The 19,324-nt window shown below is 46.1% G+C and overlaps 2 protein-coding genes across 4 annotated transcripts in view; both read right to left on the bottom strand.

Annotated features, from left to right (window-relative positions):
- Positions 1 to 19,324, bottom strand: part of LOC119171892 (kin of IRRE-like protein 2) — a 309,161-nt gene that overhangs the window by 280,642 nt on the left and 9,195 nt on the right. The window lies entirely within an intron of this gene.
- On the bottom strand, positions 13,083 to 17,750 carry LOC142814144 (uncharacterized). Its single transcript, XM_075892094.1, has 2 exons — positions 16,443 to 17,750; positions 13,083 to 13,731 (listed from the first exon to the last, which is right to left on the bottom strand). The coding sequence occupies exons 1-2, from the start codon at positions 17,635 to 17,637 to the stop codon at positions 13,700 to 13,702; spliced, it is 1,227 nt and encodes a 408-aa protein (XP_075748209.1). The 5' UTR covers positions 17,638 to 17,750; the 3' UTR covers positions 13,083 to 13,699.

The following is a 19,324-nucleotide window of genomic DNA, read 5'->3' as shown; positions in this document are numbered from 1 at the left end:
TCCGTTCTAGTGAGAATAGAAAGAAAGGCTGTCTTCGTTGCAAGCGGGTGTTCAACCACAGAGCCATGCTTTTGCTTGAGACAGCTTCGGGAGGAAACACAAAACACAATACGAATTTCAAGTAGTTACTTGCTATGTGCACAGTCGTTCTATTCCTTACGGCACAGATGAGACATGCTCCGAAAACCAAAGCACTGCTAGCAGTTGATGGATACGGGCCCTGATAAGGCTACCGCATTCTACTCTCGAAGGCGAAGCTCCGGCATCCTGCAAGTTTTTTTTTTTCTTCTTGACACCCTCAACAAGCGAAATTTTATGCTGTTCGTTCAAGTGTCGAATCTCAATTTTATTCTGCCGAATAGGGCATATTACAAAGTGATTTCCACAGCAAGAGCAAAATATCTAGTATTAAACGTGAAATAGAGCAAATAGCAGCGCGTGCTTAAAACGCCCGGTTAAAAATAGTATGCAACTACGGCTTCACGGCATAATTCGAACAGCCGCCGCTTTCAGGCGTCGCAAGAACCGAAATTTCGAGCATTTCTTGTCTTTTTTTGTTTTTGTCTCCGACCCTTTCCAATGAATGCGAGTTTTTCATCCATTGCAACACAGCGGCTGCTTACTGGGCACTGCTTCAATATGTGCGATGATCCGATCAAGGCGCTTTTCCAAGGACGCCTCTCTTTAGGTTAGGTTGGACAAAAAACTTTGCGTATAGTTAAACGTTGCCTTTTACGACAACGACGTTCTGCGTTTGACACGACTGATTTCGTACTTGCGCAAATAGATTTTCCTCGCGTATCACGGAACTGCAGTAACATCAGCAATGTGGGAGGAATAGGAAGACGGGCTAAACAAGGACGATATGCACAGCGTTGACAACGTTGCCTTCGTGTACACTCCTGTCTTTTGCATCTATCGTGCTATGAATCGTTTTGAGACGTTAAACCCCACATATCAATCAATTGCCATGAATCTTTTACCATCATGCACAACCTTCAGTGTGTCTAAGCCATTAACTTTATTACGGCGTCACAATACAAACAAAAACAAAGAAGAGAAGCTCATTTGTATGTTACAGATACGAAACACAAACATAAAAACACACACAAGCGCATTTTTCTTATACAGGCACGAAACATTTCGCTATTTTTATAACCTAAGAAACAGAAACAAAACGCAATTTCGAATCTATATCTCCCGTCTTGTTATCCTACAAAAAAAAAATGCTGACAGAAGGATCGCTGCCCGGAGGAATGTGTCTGCTGCTTAGAACACAAACTTCACGGAATTCGATATCGCATCCACTCGCCTTCATTTTGGAACCAAATACAACTCAAAAGCGCCTCCAATCGAGTTTTCTCGATGGCAGAATAAAAAGAAGAATGAGGAAGAGTCATTTCAGTGGATTTATTCCCATATTCGTTTTTCTAATATGAAATAAAAGGAACAGCCTTCTTATGTTAAACTTGAGCCAACAATTAAAATAAAAAGTATGGTGACAACGTCGGTTGCGTTTCCCGCTCATTCCAAAGTGCGTAAAAGAATCCTGGCGCGTTGTCTTCCTAACGTTTAAAACAGAGAGAGAGTGGGAGGTAGATGGGGGAATGAACTATCATTTAACAATTAAAAAAATGGCTAGTGTAGACAGTTGAGCGGGCCAACAATCTCAGCGTATATATATATATATATATATATATATATATATATATATATATATATATATATATATATATATATATATATACACGTTGCGATTGTATATATGGGAAGGTATTATAACGAGTGCCGTGGGCGGAAACTGAACCTGCGAACTTCGAGAGAATCGAACGCAGGTTCGGTTCCATTCCACGGTAAGTCATCTTATCACTTACTTTTCTAACCTGTACTTCCCATATATATATATATATATATATATATATATATATATATATATATATATATATATATATATATATATATATATATATATATATAAGATGTGAGCATAATATACGTATACGCGTATGCGCACTTACGTGACCAATATGATTCGCGGTTCACCACCGGTCGAAAACAAGTGCTCCATTAAGCCACGTTTGTGGAGATGACGATCGCGTTACGCTAAAGCGCACGTCTTTTTGCGTGATTGATAGTAAGTGTGTGAGACAGAAAAAAGGCGTCCATTAGAAGAACCAATTGTTGTGATGTACGTGTGAAAATATCGTGGCCCTTGTTAACGTACCACTAGGTGGATGTTTCTCAAATGGAACATCGATGCTGCAAGACTGGGAAGTTTTGAGATTTGCAGAGCATGGTATTCCGCTTTTCCATGGGGAAATACGGTAAGTGCTCTAGTTTAAGTGCAACAAAGTTGTCTCGCGCACATGGATATGTACGCGGTAAAAGACAGTGAGTCTAAGTATTTTCAAAAAATGTTCTCACTTGTTCTTTTTGTTTAATACATCGCTTTCTGTTCCTTCTCATTCCGCACGCACGCGCGTGTGTGTGTGTGTGCTGAGAGAGAGAGAGAGAGAAAACCGGGATTGTATAAATCTCAGTAATTATCACGATACTGTGATCTCACACACTCAAACTGAGAGTAGTCACCATAAATATGAGAAAATCAAGCCGCAGCCACTTCACGGTGTCTCTCATGATGCGTGATTCAGTGGAGCACAGAGCGCTTTCAGAGACAGTTGCCTCTAAACACTCTACGTTCTTTGGAAAAGTATCACCAACAAGTGCTCTCAGCGTAAGCAGGCACATAACCCAGTATAGTTTACCAGTAAACTCACACGACCAGCAGCAATAAATGAACCGGGCGAACAGTTCAGGGCCATACATGCTCACCCTATATAAGAACACACAACAAGCTTGTGCGCGCGAAACACAGAGTTCGCTCGAAAACAAAACATAAATGAATAAACAAAGCGTGCTTCCCACGGCAAAATGTGAGGCGCACATGCATGCGCTGAATCACGAAGTGGCTGCTCTTCATGCCTTCAAAAAGCCTAGTTCGATGTGACAAGCGCAAACATCGGCTAGGAAAACAAAATACGCGTTTGATTCATTATGACTTTTTGTTGTTGTTGTTGTTGTTGTTGTTGTTGTTGTTGTTGTTGTTGTTGTTGTTGTTGTTGTTGTTGTTGTTGTTGTTGTTGTTGTTGTTGTTTTCATGTCGGATGAAAAAGCAAACGTATATGTCGCCAACACCACGGTATGGTCGCCGGTCATGGTTCTGACTGTGTCTACAGTACCGCGCTATCATGTCCGACGTCTGCCACGCTTTGTGCCTCATCTTGCTCATGGCAGCTGGGACAAAGATATAAGATCAGATATGTTTCACGCAGTGACCGTAGCCCCACTGCGATGGTATAGTGGCTAAGGTATTTGGCTGCTGATCCGCAGGTCGCGGGATCGAATCCCGGCTACTGTGGCTGCATTTTCGTAGGAGGCGGAAATGCTGTAGGCCCGTGTGCTCAGATTTTGGTGCACGTTAAAGAACCCCAGATGGTCGAAATTTCCGGAGCCCTCCACTACGACGTCTCTCATAATCATACGGTGGTTTTGGGACGTTAAACCCCACATATCAATCATTCAATCTTAGTGCCCGTAGACAGCAAGACAAGCAGTAAAACGCGATGTCTGCACTCTTGGTAGTTGCGTCTACCAATTAAACACGTGATAATTTTCGTTTACCTATTAAACAAGTACCATTCAGAGCTCTTTTGGCCAAAATCGTCATGAGCTTTCCTCTAGAGTTACAGCGCCTCGTGAGCAATAGTGTTTCGATGTTTACAAACCGGTTGAAATATACAGGCACATCATATACCTAACCAAGTTAACGAAACCGTAGTTTTATTTCCGCACGCTGAACAACGAAGTTGAAGGACCACTGTGATAAAAAGGTGACAGTCTGGTGTCGCAACGTCAACAATGCACCGAAATAGCAAAAACGAAAAGGTGGAGAGAGGGTTTGGGGAAGGGTTTCTTATGAACATGTGACTGTTTGCGAGTTGAAATCTTTAACACGTTAAAACGCTCGTTTCGCGGAAATTCTGACTTCGGTGTCGGCACCGTTGGTTGTGAGCGAAAATTGAACGTTCTCTGCCACCGAAAAACTAGGAAAGGTAAAAATTCGATAAATAATAACTATCTTTAGTTCAAGTGAAAATAGAATTCAGGCCTTTTGCGTGGCAAACTGGTGTTCCACTACAGAGCAACGTTTTTTTTTCTTTAACGCATGTGTTAATTGCATGGCAGAAGCGCAAAATTACGCCAGGCGAAAAACTTGCGAATTGCGTAATAGTGTTTGAAACTGTTCTAGAATGCCTGTCTACAAGTGCACTTGCAATGTTCTTGCTACGTTACAATTATTCTTTTTGCGAATCAGTGAAGGGCCAAATTACGTTCGTATAACAACCCACGAACGTATACGCAGATGCTCACTCTGTTGGTGCTTTAGCTGATTATCGTGACTGGGTATGTCTGAACGTCTCGTAATGACTGGGCCTTTTCAAACACTCACTAACGTAAGAGGGCCTTCGATAGTGCTGAAATAAACATTTATTTTTCGAAACAAAGTTCCCGAGTTTGAGAGCTCGGGGTCACCCCAGGTGCGAGCTCGGGTCATTTATTCCAGGAATCCTCTGGCCGCAGTCTCTAATTCGCAAAAGGAGTAAGTATAACGTAGCAGGAACATTGCAACTACACTTGTAGTGGGTATTCTAGAACACTTTCAAACGGCTATATAATGTTACGCACACGTATACGTTCGTTTCCTAGCTGAGCGGCTGCGGCATCCATCGAGAACGAAGCCATGCTAGCAATTACGAAGGCGATGCGCACAGGTTGAGACTACACTATCACGTTTTACTCTTTTAAGAGAAGCTCAAGTGCCCTCGACGTTTTTTTTATGTTTTTTTTTCAATATAAAAACCCGCTGAAAGCAATGACACAATGTATATCGTCGCAACACAGACTCGGAAAACGCAATACTTAATCTGAAAGTCCCTTCGCACTTTGTGCAAGTCTAAATATATATAAAGCTGTGGCCTTGATATGCGGCCATGCACAAGACTGAACATTGCCACACGTGTGTACGAAATCGGAAGTAGGAGAAAGAAAAGAGGCGCGCGGTCGCATCTGATGCAAGACCTATTTGTCGGTTGCCATGACATTATTGTTCACCTAAACACTAATGCGATTTCGCCCCGCAGTCACCCATATAGGTCTTTGGCAACTGCCGTTGACGTCACGCGCAAAAACGCCCCTAATCTTCCGGGCATGCTAATGAGGCTCGTTGTTGTGACATTTAAGGTTAACAGATCTCGTTGTCATGAGCGCATTAGGCGATTGCTGAGATTGTTCTAGCAATATCTCGCTGTATAGAAGAACTCGATACAGCATATATCGTACGAACGCCAATTACCCTAACATACTACGCTATGCACTTCATCGGTGTTTTTTTTTATCGACTTACTTAGTATAAAAAATACTGCACCACCGTGGTGGAGAGATGGCTGCGGTGTTTGGCCGCTCACCTGAAGGTCGCAGGTTCAATTCCGGCTGCGGCGACCGCATTTCTATAAAGGCGAGTTTGTGGAACCAGCCATATTCTACAGCGTCATGCATAATCATATCGGGCTTTTCGAGGCGTGAAAAGCCAGATATTATTATTATTATTATTATTATTATTATTATTATTATTATTATTATTATTATTATTATTATTATTATTATTATTATTATTATTATTATTATTATTATTATTATTCGACCTCATGCATGTGCAGCGTTTTTACAAATTTATCATGACGTCAATGTTCCAGAATTACATACTTGATGAAAAACCGCGTTACGGGTTTCTTTCATTAAGGAGCGCAATGATGTTTGTGACACGTTCTCTAATGCACCACTATATTTTCGGCAACGCTGCACTGTTAATCCAACGTTGTATATCCAGCACTTTAGTTCATGCACTGCGCTACGGTAGCCATCACGCGCACAGTATAGTACAAAATGATTTCATTGAATGTCGTAGCGCGCGAACCTCAACCAAAAGACCTAAAACACAATGTAGAGGGCAAGCCTTTGGTTTCAAATGATATCACATACTGCACTTCCACTACGCGTAATACGGGCTAAGTATCGGGCTAACCCAGCATGACGTGGCATGATATACGAGACTTAACTTTGACACTCATCTCAACTATCGCCTTCCGGCTACACCACAGCACGCAATGCAACGACGTTATTAAGAGTGTTCAGAACAGCCATTAAATTCTGGAATTAGAAGATTGTAAAGAAAAAAAACTGGAGAGAGGCGAATCATGTAGGGAAGGGTGTTTCAGCCGCACTATAGGTGAAACCTGTGGAGGGACAAAACGTGCAGTGTTTCGACAGAGATTTTATTGATGAGGCACTGTTCGTACCAAACCTGAAACCGTGTATGTAAAAAAAAAGACAGGAATGAACAAGTACGATATCTTCGTAAAATTTTCTGGCTGATATAGCCACTCTGCGGTAAACTTGAAGCAATCGAATATTAGAACGCGACCCCAGAAGCAACGTCCCGCACAAAAATTACGGTCTTTACCACATCCTTCGTCGTTCCACTGGCCGAGATAAGCCGTTTCGACAATGACAGGCTGCCGAACAACGCCGCCGAGAAAACGACGGAGTGTCGCACCCGAGCGTATATCGAGCACAGACGCGGAGAGCAACGACGTATTGTTTCCGGCAATGCGTGCCGTAAACCAGCCCACCTTGTTATACAGCTATTCGGAAGACCGTTCCCGAAACGAGTACTTCGAGAACCGGCAATTTTATTGCGACCGGGGGGTATACAGTCCTAGACTGTCTACGTTGTAGCATCGAAATAAATATAGTGTTCAAATGCCAATTACAGTTTCCGTGGTGGATGATCCAGCTTCCGGTGCGATGTTTTCCGTAGCCGTTAGTATGTTCGGGTCCTGTTTTAACGTGCTTTATGCACAATAAATATCGCTGAGCAGCTCCGAGTGCAAACGAGCTATTATTTTTAATTTCATAACTACTTTAACCTGCAGCTTTTGAATACTGTCGTTTGAGAGTACAAATAACTTGTTCAGCTTTTTCTCAGTCGGAGCACATTCGTTCACGTTTATGTTACTCTGGTAGATAGAAGGTAGTTATTCCTGCTTCTCAGAGACGCTGCTGGCTACTTGGCATTGCTAAACATCATTTTGCCTGCATTTTCACGTCACTGGCATAATATAAAGCTACATAATACGACCAAATGAATACCTAATTAAACCAAGGAACCTAAAGGGACAATAATTGTTGTTTTTAACTGTAACGTAGTAATGACTACGTAATTTGAAGCAAAAAAAGCAAACTAAAAAGCCCCCTACCCTCCAATAAATATCAACTCATAGACTCTACCAATGGAGCTACAACGGACGGTCATCCTTGCCCACTTAATTGGCACTACTGTACATGCAGTTCAACTCAGTGTCATTGAAGACCACTTGTAGGTATTACAAGAAAACTACTGCGCATTGAGTTCTGAATCTGACGACTCGGTGACAGACGGTGCCCTCCAAGCGTACATCTAAGAATAATTCAGGAAAGGTGTAAAGTAGAGCACATGCCACTGAGATTATCTTTCTAGATTGATCATGATGAAGAACAAAGTCTAAAATCTATAGAGGGAAAATAAGTGACGATACATCGACACTTCAGAAATTTTTTCTCAGAGTCGTATTCTTTTCTTTTACTTTGTTTACTTCATCGTGCGTATTGATTAAATTTTCACGTGGCCGTATTTGTCTTCCAGTGTTACGACTGGATGAATCCTTGGACGGGGGCCCGCTACCAAACTGAGTCCCGCGGGACCCGGAGTCGCAACACCAGCCATTGCGACCTGCAAGATAAAGACGCTGCGCTCATAGCCCGTAACGCCAGCATGTAGTCAGTCATCCATGGCGTGGTACAGACGTTCTTTCAGGCCTCGCCGAAAGAAAGCTGAGGTGCGCCAGCCATTAAATAGCGATTAAGAGCTGCGCCACAGACGCCCAGCTCCTCGGGCTTTCATTACAAGTGTTTCACAGCACAGCGCAGGCGGGCCTGAGATGATAAAAAAGGCTAAACATTTAAAAAAAAGATGAGGCCGACACCAACATAAGTGCATATAAACAAGGCAAAAGCAAATCAAAAACCAATTTTCGAACTTCATAAAAACACCACCAAAAAATAAATTATGTATTGCACCTGGAAGCAATCGTTCAGGGCAGTTCTGTGTTCCCAACGAAAATAAGTACAAACAACAAGTATGGCCCACACGCTTGTGTTGGAAGGTATATAAGAAGGCAATGTGCCTCGAAGGCGTATTATGTTTAGGGGCTTGCAGCGTGCCGCGGACAGCTATCAAGACCCATTACCCCGCACGAAAGCACCGCGTGCTACTTTTAACCGGACAGCGCAACGACGCTTTTGACGCAGGACGACCGCATGTGCGTATCCTACGTGGGTTCCTGCTTCGATATAAGCTTTCGATCGACTATCATATCGAACGTAGCAGGCGTGCTATATGACCTTGCGGAGCTAATGAATTCTCGCGTACTCACACCATCCTGAGTCGAGAGTATTACTAAATGGCGGCCGATCTTTCAATAGTCATGAGACCTGAAGGCGCTCTGGCAGTGCATTAATATTGTTTCACAAAAAAGCTCTCTTTCACTCTTTAAAAACAATTGTTCGACAGAGGTAAGGCTGGAAAATTTCTGCGTGCGTGTGCTGCCCTGCCGAATGTTCCATTGCTTGAAACGGAATTTTAGTGATGCCAAGCTTCATGAACCGACTAAAACTTGGGGAAGTCTATGCGCAAGCATTTAAAATACCAAAGGCACTATAACTAAAAAAAGAAAAAGGAGACAAAAGGAACGCCAAGAGGTCGTTGTTATTGGTATCAGAATTCCTTTCTTAAAATTGTAACTTACCCAAGCTTCCCCACGAAACGACTGGTCTCATCTCAAAATGACTTCTCGGAGAAGGAATTTTAAGTGTACTTAACTGAAGGATCTAAAAAAAATGAAGAAAAATGTGTGATAAATAAAGTATCTGTACTTTTTTGTTGCATATTTTTCTGCTCGGTGCCCGCCTGCAAAAATGGATCACTCGGATTCCGTCTACACCACATGTTTTAAAGATTTCTCATAGAAGCACAATATTACTAAATAAAGAAAAAAGAGAGAGCTTGAGGCATGAATTTAATAGATACCCTTCCGAGAACCATACAGAAGGCGCCTAGAAGGGGAAGAGAAATTAAGGCAAGGAAAATGGCCGGCGAAGAGGGCAAGGAAACGCAGAAAAGTTGCGGAAAAGAGCAGAACACAAAAATGAGGAATGAAACCTGGGCGCCGGAAAAAGAACAAACACGCATCGGGAAACAAAGTAACCGCTCAGTGGGCGGCTCCTAATCACCGAGCCCGCTCCATACGCAGGAAGGAATGCGGCTTCGAGATGTCCGGTCCGACATGACGGGCCGGGGGCACCCATCGCTTCATGACGTGCGCACGCCCTTCGATCATCCGTACAGAAGATTCGATAGGTTGTGCGAAAGGTCGAGGTACGAAGCGAGGAGGCAACACAAACTACAGCGAAAACTACACGAGAGCCTCCGTTAGTACAGCCGAAGAAGAAACCTGAACGAGACGCCCTTGCTGATGAGTATAGAAACGGACCCGAACAAAACAAGAAAAAAAGAAAGTGTACGTGTAAAAAAAAACGGTGTTCTGAGCGGTCGGACCCCACTGAATAACGATGACAGTTGAGGTGGGGTCGAGCAACGAAGAAACTCGAGCGTCGGCAGCAATAAGAGCAACATCGGTAGAAGAGAGATGCGGCGCGGGCACCAACTCCGGAACCACACGCCCACACCGATTAGCGGGCCCGATGGGAGAAGAATTCCGATAAATGTATGAAGGAGGAAGAGAGACTGCTGTGCGAAGAGGAGGATGATACGTCGTGAGCAACGTGCAAGGAAAGGAGGGAGAAGACGAGGCCTGCGGCCTTTTCGGGGGAAGAGGAAGGCAGGGGAGGACGTAAAGGCACGGATATATAAACGTTGCAACGCTCAGCAGCAAGACGTGGTTCGCGAGGCCGACCGATGGTCTGGCATCGAGAGTGAGCGTGCGGAGAATCCACAAGTTTCTGTTGCGCACCCGAGAGTGGGTCGTGTCGAAAGCAGCTGGAAGCACGAAGCGGGCCGAGGGGGATTTCTCAGGAGCGGCTTCGGCGCAGCGGGAGGGTCGCTTCTTCCAGAACGTCTTGGACGTCGAGAAAATTGTTATCGCCTTGGATGCGTGGAAGACTTTTTTTTTTTCGGAACACCAGCTGCACACAGAGGCGCTCATGTTCGTACAAAACGGTCTTTAGTTGGATTCCCGGAAGCGTCCGATGTGCCGCAAAACCCGGCCGCACAGCCACTTCCACCCCCACCCTCCTCAACCTCAGCCTCTACCGCACCCCCCCCCCCCACCAAAAAAAAAAAATAACGGAAAGGTCGTGACCCGTGAGAAAGATACACATCTAAGAAGTGCTGTGCACCTTCCAAATTGCGACCGTGTAAGCGGAAGCCGGCGATTTCCTCTAAGACCCAATCGATGGGGGTTGTCGAAGCAGTGATTTTCAATAAGCGTACAGCTTCGTATTTGTAAACCTCAGCGTTAAGGAATAAAGCGTCGCACAGCTCATTCACCCCTATACCAACAGGTGGCACGCAATATGCAGTTTAAACCAGTTAGCTGCAACGCTATCAAATGAACAAAACCAATGAAAAGATAAACGGCTAGTAATTGCACGAATGAAACTGCGTCATAATGTGTTGGCGGATCCCCCGCGCGAATTCGAAGGAACACGAGGTTGCGAAAGTGATACAAAATGGCGCACAGAGACGTCAATAAAACCAAAAACCAGCATGCCAGCCACCCTATCTGGGCCCGGTTCAAGGCCATCCACTGCCGGTCAAGCCAGTGTCACGGAGATTCAACATCAAGGGCGAGAATTGGGCGCACGGAGGAAGCGTGTCTGTGAGGAGGGCACCAAGGAATTGTATAGGGGCGCAAGGAAGCACAAGCTCTAAGACGAAAGCGAAGGAAAAACAGGCGTCTGGGTGCAATGGCGACTGTTACAGAAGAAGAAAACAGATACACGAGAGAGAGACGGGAGAGCCAGCGACCGGCAGTGAAGGACCGCTTTTCTTCCTCACCCACTCCTCTCATCCGCACCGCCTTGAAGCGATGTGTGGTGGTGCCACAGCTCACGCCCTGCGGCCAAACGGCAAGGACCTCTGGAGATGCCATGGCAGCGCGGCTGGCGGAAGGGGACCCAGCAAGGGGGAGGGGCAACGCACGAAACGATGCAGCAGCAACGGCGCTGCAAGTCGTTCCGTACAAGCATCAAATAGTAGGTTTGGAAGCGGAAAAAAAGATTTTTTTCAGGCAATTCGCAGCCCAGCTAAAAAGACGCTCCCTTTTCGCCCAAACCCCATCCTTAATACGCCGCATTTGCACTTTGAGATTGCTGTTTGCTGCTCAAAAGTTTGATTTGTTCGATATGTGGGGTTTAACGGCCCAAAACCACCACATGATTATGAGAGAAGCCGTAGTGAAGGGCTCCGGAAATTTCGACTACCTGGGGTTCTTCAACGTGCACCCAAATCTGAGCACCCGGGCCTACAGCAGTTTCGCCTCCATCGAAAACGCAGCCGCCGTAGCCGGGATTCGATCCCGCGACCTGCAGGTTCGCAGCCGAGTACCTTAGCCACTAGGCCACCGCGGCAGGGAAAATGGCGAACACTGGTGAAGGTACTTCGATCAACGCGTCCGATGAGAATGCTGCACATTGACTGCAGTGACAAGCACAAACAATAATACTAAATTTGCTTAATGATACTTGTAAAATATATACTTCATTTTCCCCCTTATTATTGCATTTGTTCGTTTCACTTATAACAACAGCAGTAATTACCTAGCAGCGTTTTATTGACAGTGGCAGTATAATCTGCCACAGTACAAAAGCCACCGTAGTTCATGGAACCACGCTGTGGAGCTACCAATCAAGTTGGCTGCACAACACTTTTAATCGTATCCTGGTTATATCCAGGAAAACCGACAAAAAAAATCCGGTTCCTGGCGCTATTTAGTACTTCATGCGGAATGTTGATTAAGAGTGCACTAGCGGCATCGGGTCCCAGAGGCATACTCCTATTGGGTAAGACGAAGTCTGAGGCATGAAGTTGTGCTTCACGTTGCGACACGTGCCTTGTAAAGTAGCTTACTATGGACTCAGGTTCATGACTACTGAGCCAAAACTTCCAGCTCTACGTACAACGAAGCTCGAAATACTACCTCTTCCAAGACGAATCAGGGCTCCGACTGCTGACGCGGCTCCTGGCGCAACTCGCCGTACAAGCCAGAACCAACGCCGTGATCCCATTGCTTAAATTTGTCATCAGGATTATTATGGACGCGTACCATGGCAGCGCCCCGCTACACAAATCATCATAACAGTTTTCTTTCAAGTTACATTGTCCCTTGTGTTTTTAGCGTTCATAATGATGATGATAATGAAGGAGGGATAATTGGCACCTGCCCACTCAGGGCGATCGGCCCTAAGATGACTCGAGGTCAAAAGTCTTCTTCGGCTTCTTCTTCGATCGTATACCGATTATTCATTGCTTCCGATACCGGGGACTTAAAAGCTTGCAGCCCCTCATGTGGTCTGGCAGTTCATACCTCTGATCAAACGACAGTGACATGTGATGACGTCGCAATGTGTGACATCATGATGGCGTCACTGATTTCGGTGACATGTTACATCACAATGACGGCATTGGGTAACGTCAACTTGTGATGATGGTTTGTGGCTTTACTCGCGTTGACGCCGCCACAACTGACAGTCCCTTTTCGAGCTCAATAAGGCATCTCAGGGTTTTGCCTTGATAAACTGTAAAGACAGTCTTGGTAAGATAAATGGCACACTAGCAGATACCCTCACAAAACAGCAGAAAGCAAGATACCCACACAAAACGAGCTGCCGACGCAGTAGCAGTCGCTTTTTTTTATTATAGACAAAAATTTCCCTATAACTTATTGTCGCATGAACGAAATCACCTACCTGTTCAAAGTACAGACATATTAAACATGCATTAGGCTACGTTTCTGCTTCACCCACGCTTGGTATCTCATTTTCAGTTCTTCATTTATCTCTCCTAGCGTTACTTCGTGATAGTTTCTAACAGTAGCCTTCGTATTGTCAATTATTTAGGAGTTAAAATAAGACCAGAAATATAAAAAGATCTTTAAATAAACTGCACCGTCACTTTAACGACGGCTCCTTTAGATTCATCAATAACCTATTACTAAAATCCCCGAAGCCATATTCTTTACATTTTTTTTCCTCGTTTGTGCATACTTAGCGGTGGACAATAAATCAGTTTTGGTCGTGGCTGACAGCTCGCAGAAAAGCTCCTTAGAACATGTTCTCTCTATATATGTGGCCTCTCTCTCTCTCTCTCTCTCTCTCTCTATATATATATATATATTGTAACGAGGAGAAATGAGACAAAGAGACAACGCCTTTGCTGCAGGCCGGCTGTTCTTTATCTGCCTCCTCTTCGTCGTCTTCCTTCTCTTCCAGGTATGCGCCGAGCACGATCGCCGCTTTGTCATCATTACACTCGGCCACGCTGCAGCTGGTCTACTCCTGTAAGAAAAACACAAACCAATGTCACGTTTGCCGCCGTATGCAGTTCTTCATCCGCGACACATGCACCGCAAAGTTATTCCGTTTTCTCTTGTCTCTGCGCGTATCAGAAGCTGTGGATCGTACTCGCCAAGTGTTATCTCCCAAGCGCTCAGAAATAATGTAAGGGCCGTCGTACTTTGGGTGCAGTTTGTTTGAAGACGATGGCGCACCTCGCTGTAGCCACACCTCATCACCTACACTGTATTTCGGCGCGGGACGGTGGCGTCGGTCGTAGTATCGCTTTTGTGCCTGTTGAGCATGCACAATCCTCCTACGCGCCTCCACACGGATATCGCGACAAAGTGTCTGGCGTGCAGCGGAACGCCCTACTTTAACGGGAGTGTTCAAACCGAACGTAGCATTCAGTTGCGGGAGCTGACCATAGACAATCTCGTAGGGGCAAATTCCTGTGGAGCTGTGTGCCGCCGTGTTCACTGCGTACGCAGCTGCTTGGAGATGATCATCCCAGTCGGCCTCACCTCGTTTGTGATTCTTACAGTACGGTGCGAGTCTAGCCTGGATAGTCTGGTTCGACCTTTCGGTCAGTCCGTTCGCCTGTGGATGGTATGCCGACGCGAAGTGATGGTCCACTCCAGCTTGTTGTAGGTAAGTGCGGAGCTCGCGACTGCGAAAGGTGGTCGACCGGTCTGAGATCAACTTGTTAGGAAGACCGTGTCGCCATTCGAAGCGATCTTTCAGGAATCGGATGACATGGCTAGCAGCAAGCGAAGGCACGGCCGCGACCTCTACGAACTTGGACAAGTAGTCCACAGCGAGTATAATGTAACGATTGCCCGCTGTCGTCATTGGAAGAGGCCCGATGTGATCTATGCCCAACGTGTGGAAAATTGTCTCTGGAGGCTTGATCGGCGTAAGAAGTCCATGTCGAGCTCCAGGACGTCGTTTGTGTTGCTGACAAATCTCGCAACTGGCAACGTATGAACGCACGCTTTTATCCATTTTCGGCCACCAAAAACGTTCTTGTGCCTTGCGTAAGGTGGCTCTGTAGCCAACATGGCCTCCCTCGGGAGTGTCATGGATGGCGCGTAGTACGCTCGATCTTAAGGTGTCAGGAATGACCAGGAGATGACACTCGGTGCTTTTATCGGCCCAGTGACGCCGATACAGCGTTCCATTACGTAAGACAAACTTGGCATTGCGTCCCGCATCGCCAATGGAGTCTATAACGGATGCGAGTCTTCCATCGGCTTGCTGAGCCTTGGTCACGTCCTGTTGCGAAAACAGGATCCAGGTTTCTCGATTTCGTGTGGAGAATTCCTCGATCGGATTTCGCGATAAAGCGTCCGCAAGCTGATTTTGTGCTCCAGCACGGTGACGGATGTCGTACGTATAGTCTTGGAGCCGAACAATCCATCGGGCAAACTTGTGCTTGAGGTGCTGCTTCTGGAACATCCACGCAATCGCGGAGTTGTCTGTTACTACCGTGAAGTGTCGGCCAAACAAGTAGTGGCGGAACTTTTCATCCACACTCCATACTACAGCCAAACACTCCAGTTCATTCGAATGATAATGCCGTTCTGCGTCCGATAGTTTACGACTGGCGTAGCAGATGACGTGCCCACGCCCACTCGAGTCACGTTGAAGTAAAACCGCCCCCAGGCCAATCTGACTCGCATCAGTATGGACTTCTGTCATCCAATCTTCATTAAAGTGGCAGAGCACCGGGCTATGTGTAAGCTGGTGTTTGAGGGTTTGGAAGGCGTTATCCTGCAAAGGACCCCACTGAAATTGGGCGTTTTTCTTCAGTAAGTCCGTGAGTGGAGCAGCAGTTGACGCAAAGCTCGGTACAAACTTGCGCAAGTATGACGCCATTCCTAGGAATACCTGGAGCTGTTTTATAGATGTTGGTGCAGGGTATTTGGCAACGGCGTCTATGCGTTCAGGCAAGGGTCGTACGCCATTATGAGATATCTGATAACCAAGATAAGATATTGTCGTCAACCCAAACTGGCACTTCTCGCGGTTAAGTCGAAAGCCGGTGTTGTGTAGCCTCTGCAGAACCGTGTCGAGATTTTGTAGATGTTGTTTTTCTGTTTCCCCGATGACTAGAACGTCATCGAGGTACACGACGCAGGCACGGTCTATCAGTGTGCCTAACACTGTGTTCATGGCACGCTGAAAGGTGCTTGGAGCAGTTCGCAGACCGAACGGCATCCGATTAAACTCGTACAAGCCAGATGGTGTTCGGAAGGCCGTCTTAAACTTATCTTCTTCAGCCACGTTGATCTGCCAATACCCTGCTTTTAAATCTAGCGACGAAAAGAACCTCGCTTTTCGTACGGCGTCAATAGCGTCGTCAATGCGTGGCAGCGGGTACGAGTCTGGTATGGTGTGCTTGTTCAGCTCTCGGTAGTCAACACAGAATCGGAGATTGCCGTCCTTTTTACGGACTAGGACAACAGGTGCTGCCCACGGGCTAGAAGATGGCCTGATTATGCTTGCGGCAAGCATTTCTTGCACCTGCTGGTCAATTAATATCCGCTCTCGTTCGGCATATCTACGTAACGGTATGGACACCGGCGGATGATTGTCGGTAGTAATATGGTGCACTAGCACGCTAGTTCCGGGAAGCTGAGTAGTAGTATCAGCGAAGAGCGATGCGTGCCTCTCGAGTATTGCGGGAAGTGTGAGTGGCGTCGTCAGCTCACCTTGGGATTGCGCCGGAGGCACACTTGGAGCCACAGGATGGAGGTTGACGGTACTTCCTTCCACCGTGAGGCGCACTTCCCCGGAGAGCAGGTAGTCGGCCCCTAAAACCATGTCTGTGGGCAGGTCGTCGAAGACGGGCACCGAGGACAAAAACTTGCTGCCGGCCTCGGTGTTGAGTTGCAGGTTTAGGGCACCGACCGGTAGTACGTCGCCACCGAGACCCCGCAGTGGTGGCTCAGTCCAAGGCTGGAGAGGTTCGGAGGCGTGGCGGCGAAGCAACGCCGTACGTTGAGCTCCGGTATCAACGAGAGCTGTCAGTTCTCCGATGCCGTCGACGCGGACCTTGAGGGTTGGAAGTGGGCGTGATTGATATTGCATCGCTTGAGGTTGACTTTGTGGGCAGCTTTTATACCCATGCCCGATGCGGCCACACGTATAGCATCCGCGTCTCGGTGAAGCTGACTCCTTTGGGCCAACTGCAGCCGCCCGGCGATGAGACGTGTCCTGCAACTCCATTGCCTGGCGTACGAAAGTGGAGATGTGGACTGGGTGGTTGTAGGCGGACAAGACGGCTGCGTGCGTCGAGTCATGGATCCCGTCGATGATGTACTGCCTGGCTGCGGAGGAGGTCCACTGTATATCGCAAGCTTGTAAAAGGTCCAGCTTGTCGTAGATGTAAGTCGCGACGTCCTCGGTTGCACCTTGCCGGCGTGACCGCATGGTCATGAAACGGTCGTCGTAAGCGCTCGGAAGCGGCGCAAACGCGGATATCAGGGCCGCGCTCCATGTTTGCCATGTAGCGTATGTACTGCCTTGGAAACGATGCCACGCTTGGGCAGATCCTCGCAAACGTCCTTCAGCGACCGACTTCTTAATCGTGTCGCTCCACGAGTATTTAAGGGCAACCGAGTTTATCACGCTTACCCAGTTGGTAGGGTCATCCTTGAATCCCTGAAAATATGGAATTTCGTTCTCGTTGAACGATCCAAAAGAGGCGCAGCCAAACCCGGATGTCTTGAGCTCTTGGGCGAACAGAGAGAAGCCTCGAGAAATGGCCTCGCTGCAGTCATGATGCGGTGCCGCCGTGGAGGCTTGGACGCCGTCCGTGATCGGTGGGGAGTTCGAGAGCACTCGTCCACTTCGAAGTGTAGTGGACGCAGGGATATCGGGGTCAGTAGTTCGCGACTGCGCCATTGTAACGAGGAGAAATGAGACAAAGAGACAACGCCTTTGCTGCAGGCCGGCTGTTCTTTATCTGCCTCCTCTTCGTCGTCTTCCTTCTCTTCCAGGTATGCGCCGAGCACGATCGCCGCTTTGTCATCATTACAATATATATATATATATATATATATATATATATCAGCTTGTCTCCCCTAAAAAAGGTCCTGATATATGAGCTTTATTGCGAATAAGGTTCCCGGAAAGGAAAAGGAGAGAAGCAGATGAGTCAAAAATTGGCTTGACTGCAGATCGAATGAATCAATATGCGTCTTTTGTATTATTCTTCAAAACTACTGAAGGGAACTTTGACGCAAAAAGCCCAACATGTAGAACATTTATTAGCCCGAATTTATGCCAATATGATCAGGCCTACCATTACTATTCAAAACAATTACATTCAACTAAAAATTTTGTTGTCTTCACAATAATTTATCACTCTTATGCACGTTTGCAAAGTATAAATTTATCTGCATGTCGATGTTTGGAAAAATTAACATTGCTTAGGAATTTATATAGTTAAGGCCTAATAAATCTTGCCTCAAAAATGCATCAAGCAATGACCAGGAAGCATAAAAAATACATGTGTGAACTTCTATTGCTATGCTAAGCGAACTATTACATGCAACGTCAGGCGCATTTCAGGTGATGTTTTTTTTTATGAGAAACATTATAGTATGCACGCATCAAATACCGCGTCAGCACCGCTAGTGGAAAGAAGTGAGGTCGTCGAACGAATGACGTCAATGATACAGACAGTGAATTGAATGAGTGCACGTCTGACATATAGCGGCAAGTGGCCGCTTCTGGCAGGCAGGCAGGCCGATGAGCAGGCAGAATGAGCATTAATAGACTATTATGAATAAGCATAATCGAATAATAAAGCGATAACTATAAGGTATAAGTTATATGCGAGCGACGCTAACTAAAGGGCCAACGAAACCAGTCATAGAGCGATCTATGGCGGTCAGGACAAAGTTTTGAACTGTTTTTTTTTTTTGATAACCAGAAGCTATTTTCAAACTGTGTCCTGTAAAGAATGACAATATTCACTGCATAGCAAATGGCCAGTAACTACACGCGGCTCAAAATGCAGTGTTCGGAAAACATGCTGGACACAAGAGACGGCGAGTAGGCTTATTATTTGAAAACGTAACAACATAATATAAAGTCGACTATGCAAATCTTTATAGCGATATATGTAGGAGGTTCAGTCGGCCTTCTCAGTCCAAAAACTCGCGTGAGACCCACGGGACGGCTCCGTGCTCTCCCATAGTAGAGTACCAAGTACACAAAATCGTTAATCGCTTTTTTCTAAACACACCACAATATAGATCCAACGAATGGAGGGTAAAAAATAACCCCGATGAAATGAAAACGAAAAGGAGTACGTCTGCCTGACGTCTAAAACTAAGAGGAATGTACCATCGTGCTCACGAAGTATTAAAAATAAGCCAACAAAACACGGTTCTGCTCTGAGTACGACTCAGTTTTAAATACAACTTACGTTGTCTTGAAGGTAAAACGTGACGCCTGCAGAAAGATTGACGTCACTGTCGTGCTTTTGACCTATACGCGGATCGAGCATTCCTCGCCTCAAATGTCAAATACACTTTAGAGAGCCTACCGCGCACTTCATCGTGCTGCGCACGAACAATTAAGT

Source organism: Rhipicephalus microplus, chromosome 4 (assembly GCF_043290135.1).
Source record: "Rhipicephalus microplus isolate Deutch F79 chromosome 4, USDA_Rmic, whole genome shotgun sequence".
Taxonomy (NCBI): domain Eukaryota; kingdom Metazoa; phylum Arthropoda; class Arachnida; order Ixodida; family Ixodidae; genus Rhipicephalus; species Rhipicephalus microplus.
Note: the sequence above shows the minus strand (reverse complement) of the source record. Positions and strands in the feature narration are given on the sequence as shown.

Coding starts and splice junctions, on each gene's coding strand:
- LOC142814144 (XM_075892094.1), bottom strand. CDS start 17,637: ATGGCGCAGTCGCGAACTACTGACCCCGATATCCCTGCGTCCACTACA. Junction 13,732..16,442: donor GCCTCCGGCGCAATCCCAAG/GTGAGCTGACGA, acceptor TTTTTCTTACAG/GAGTAGACCAGCTGCAGCGT.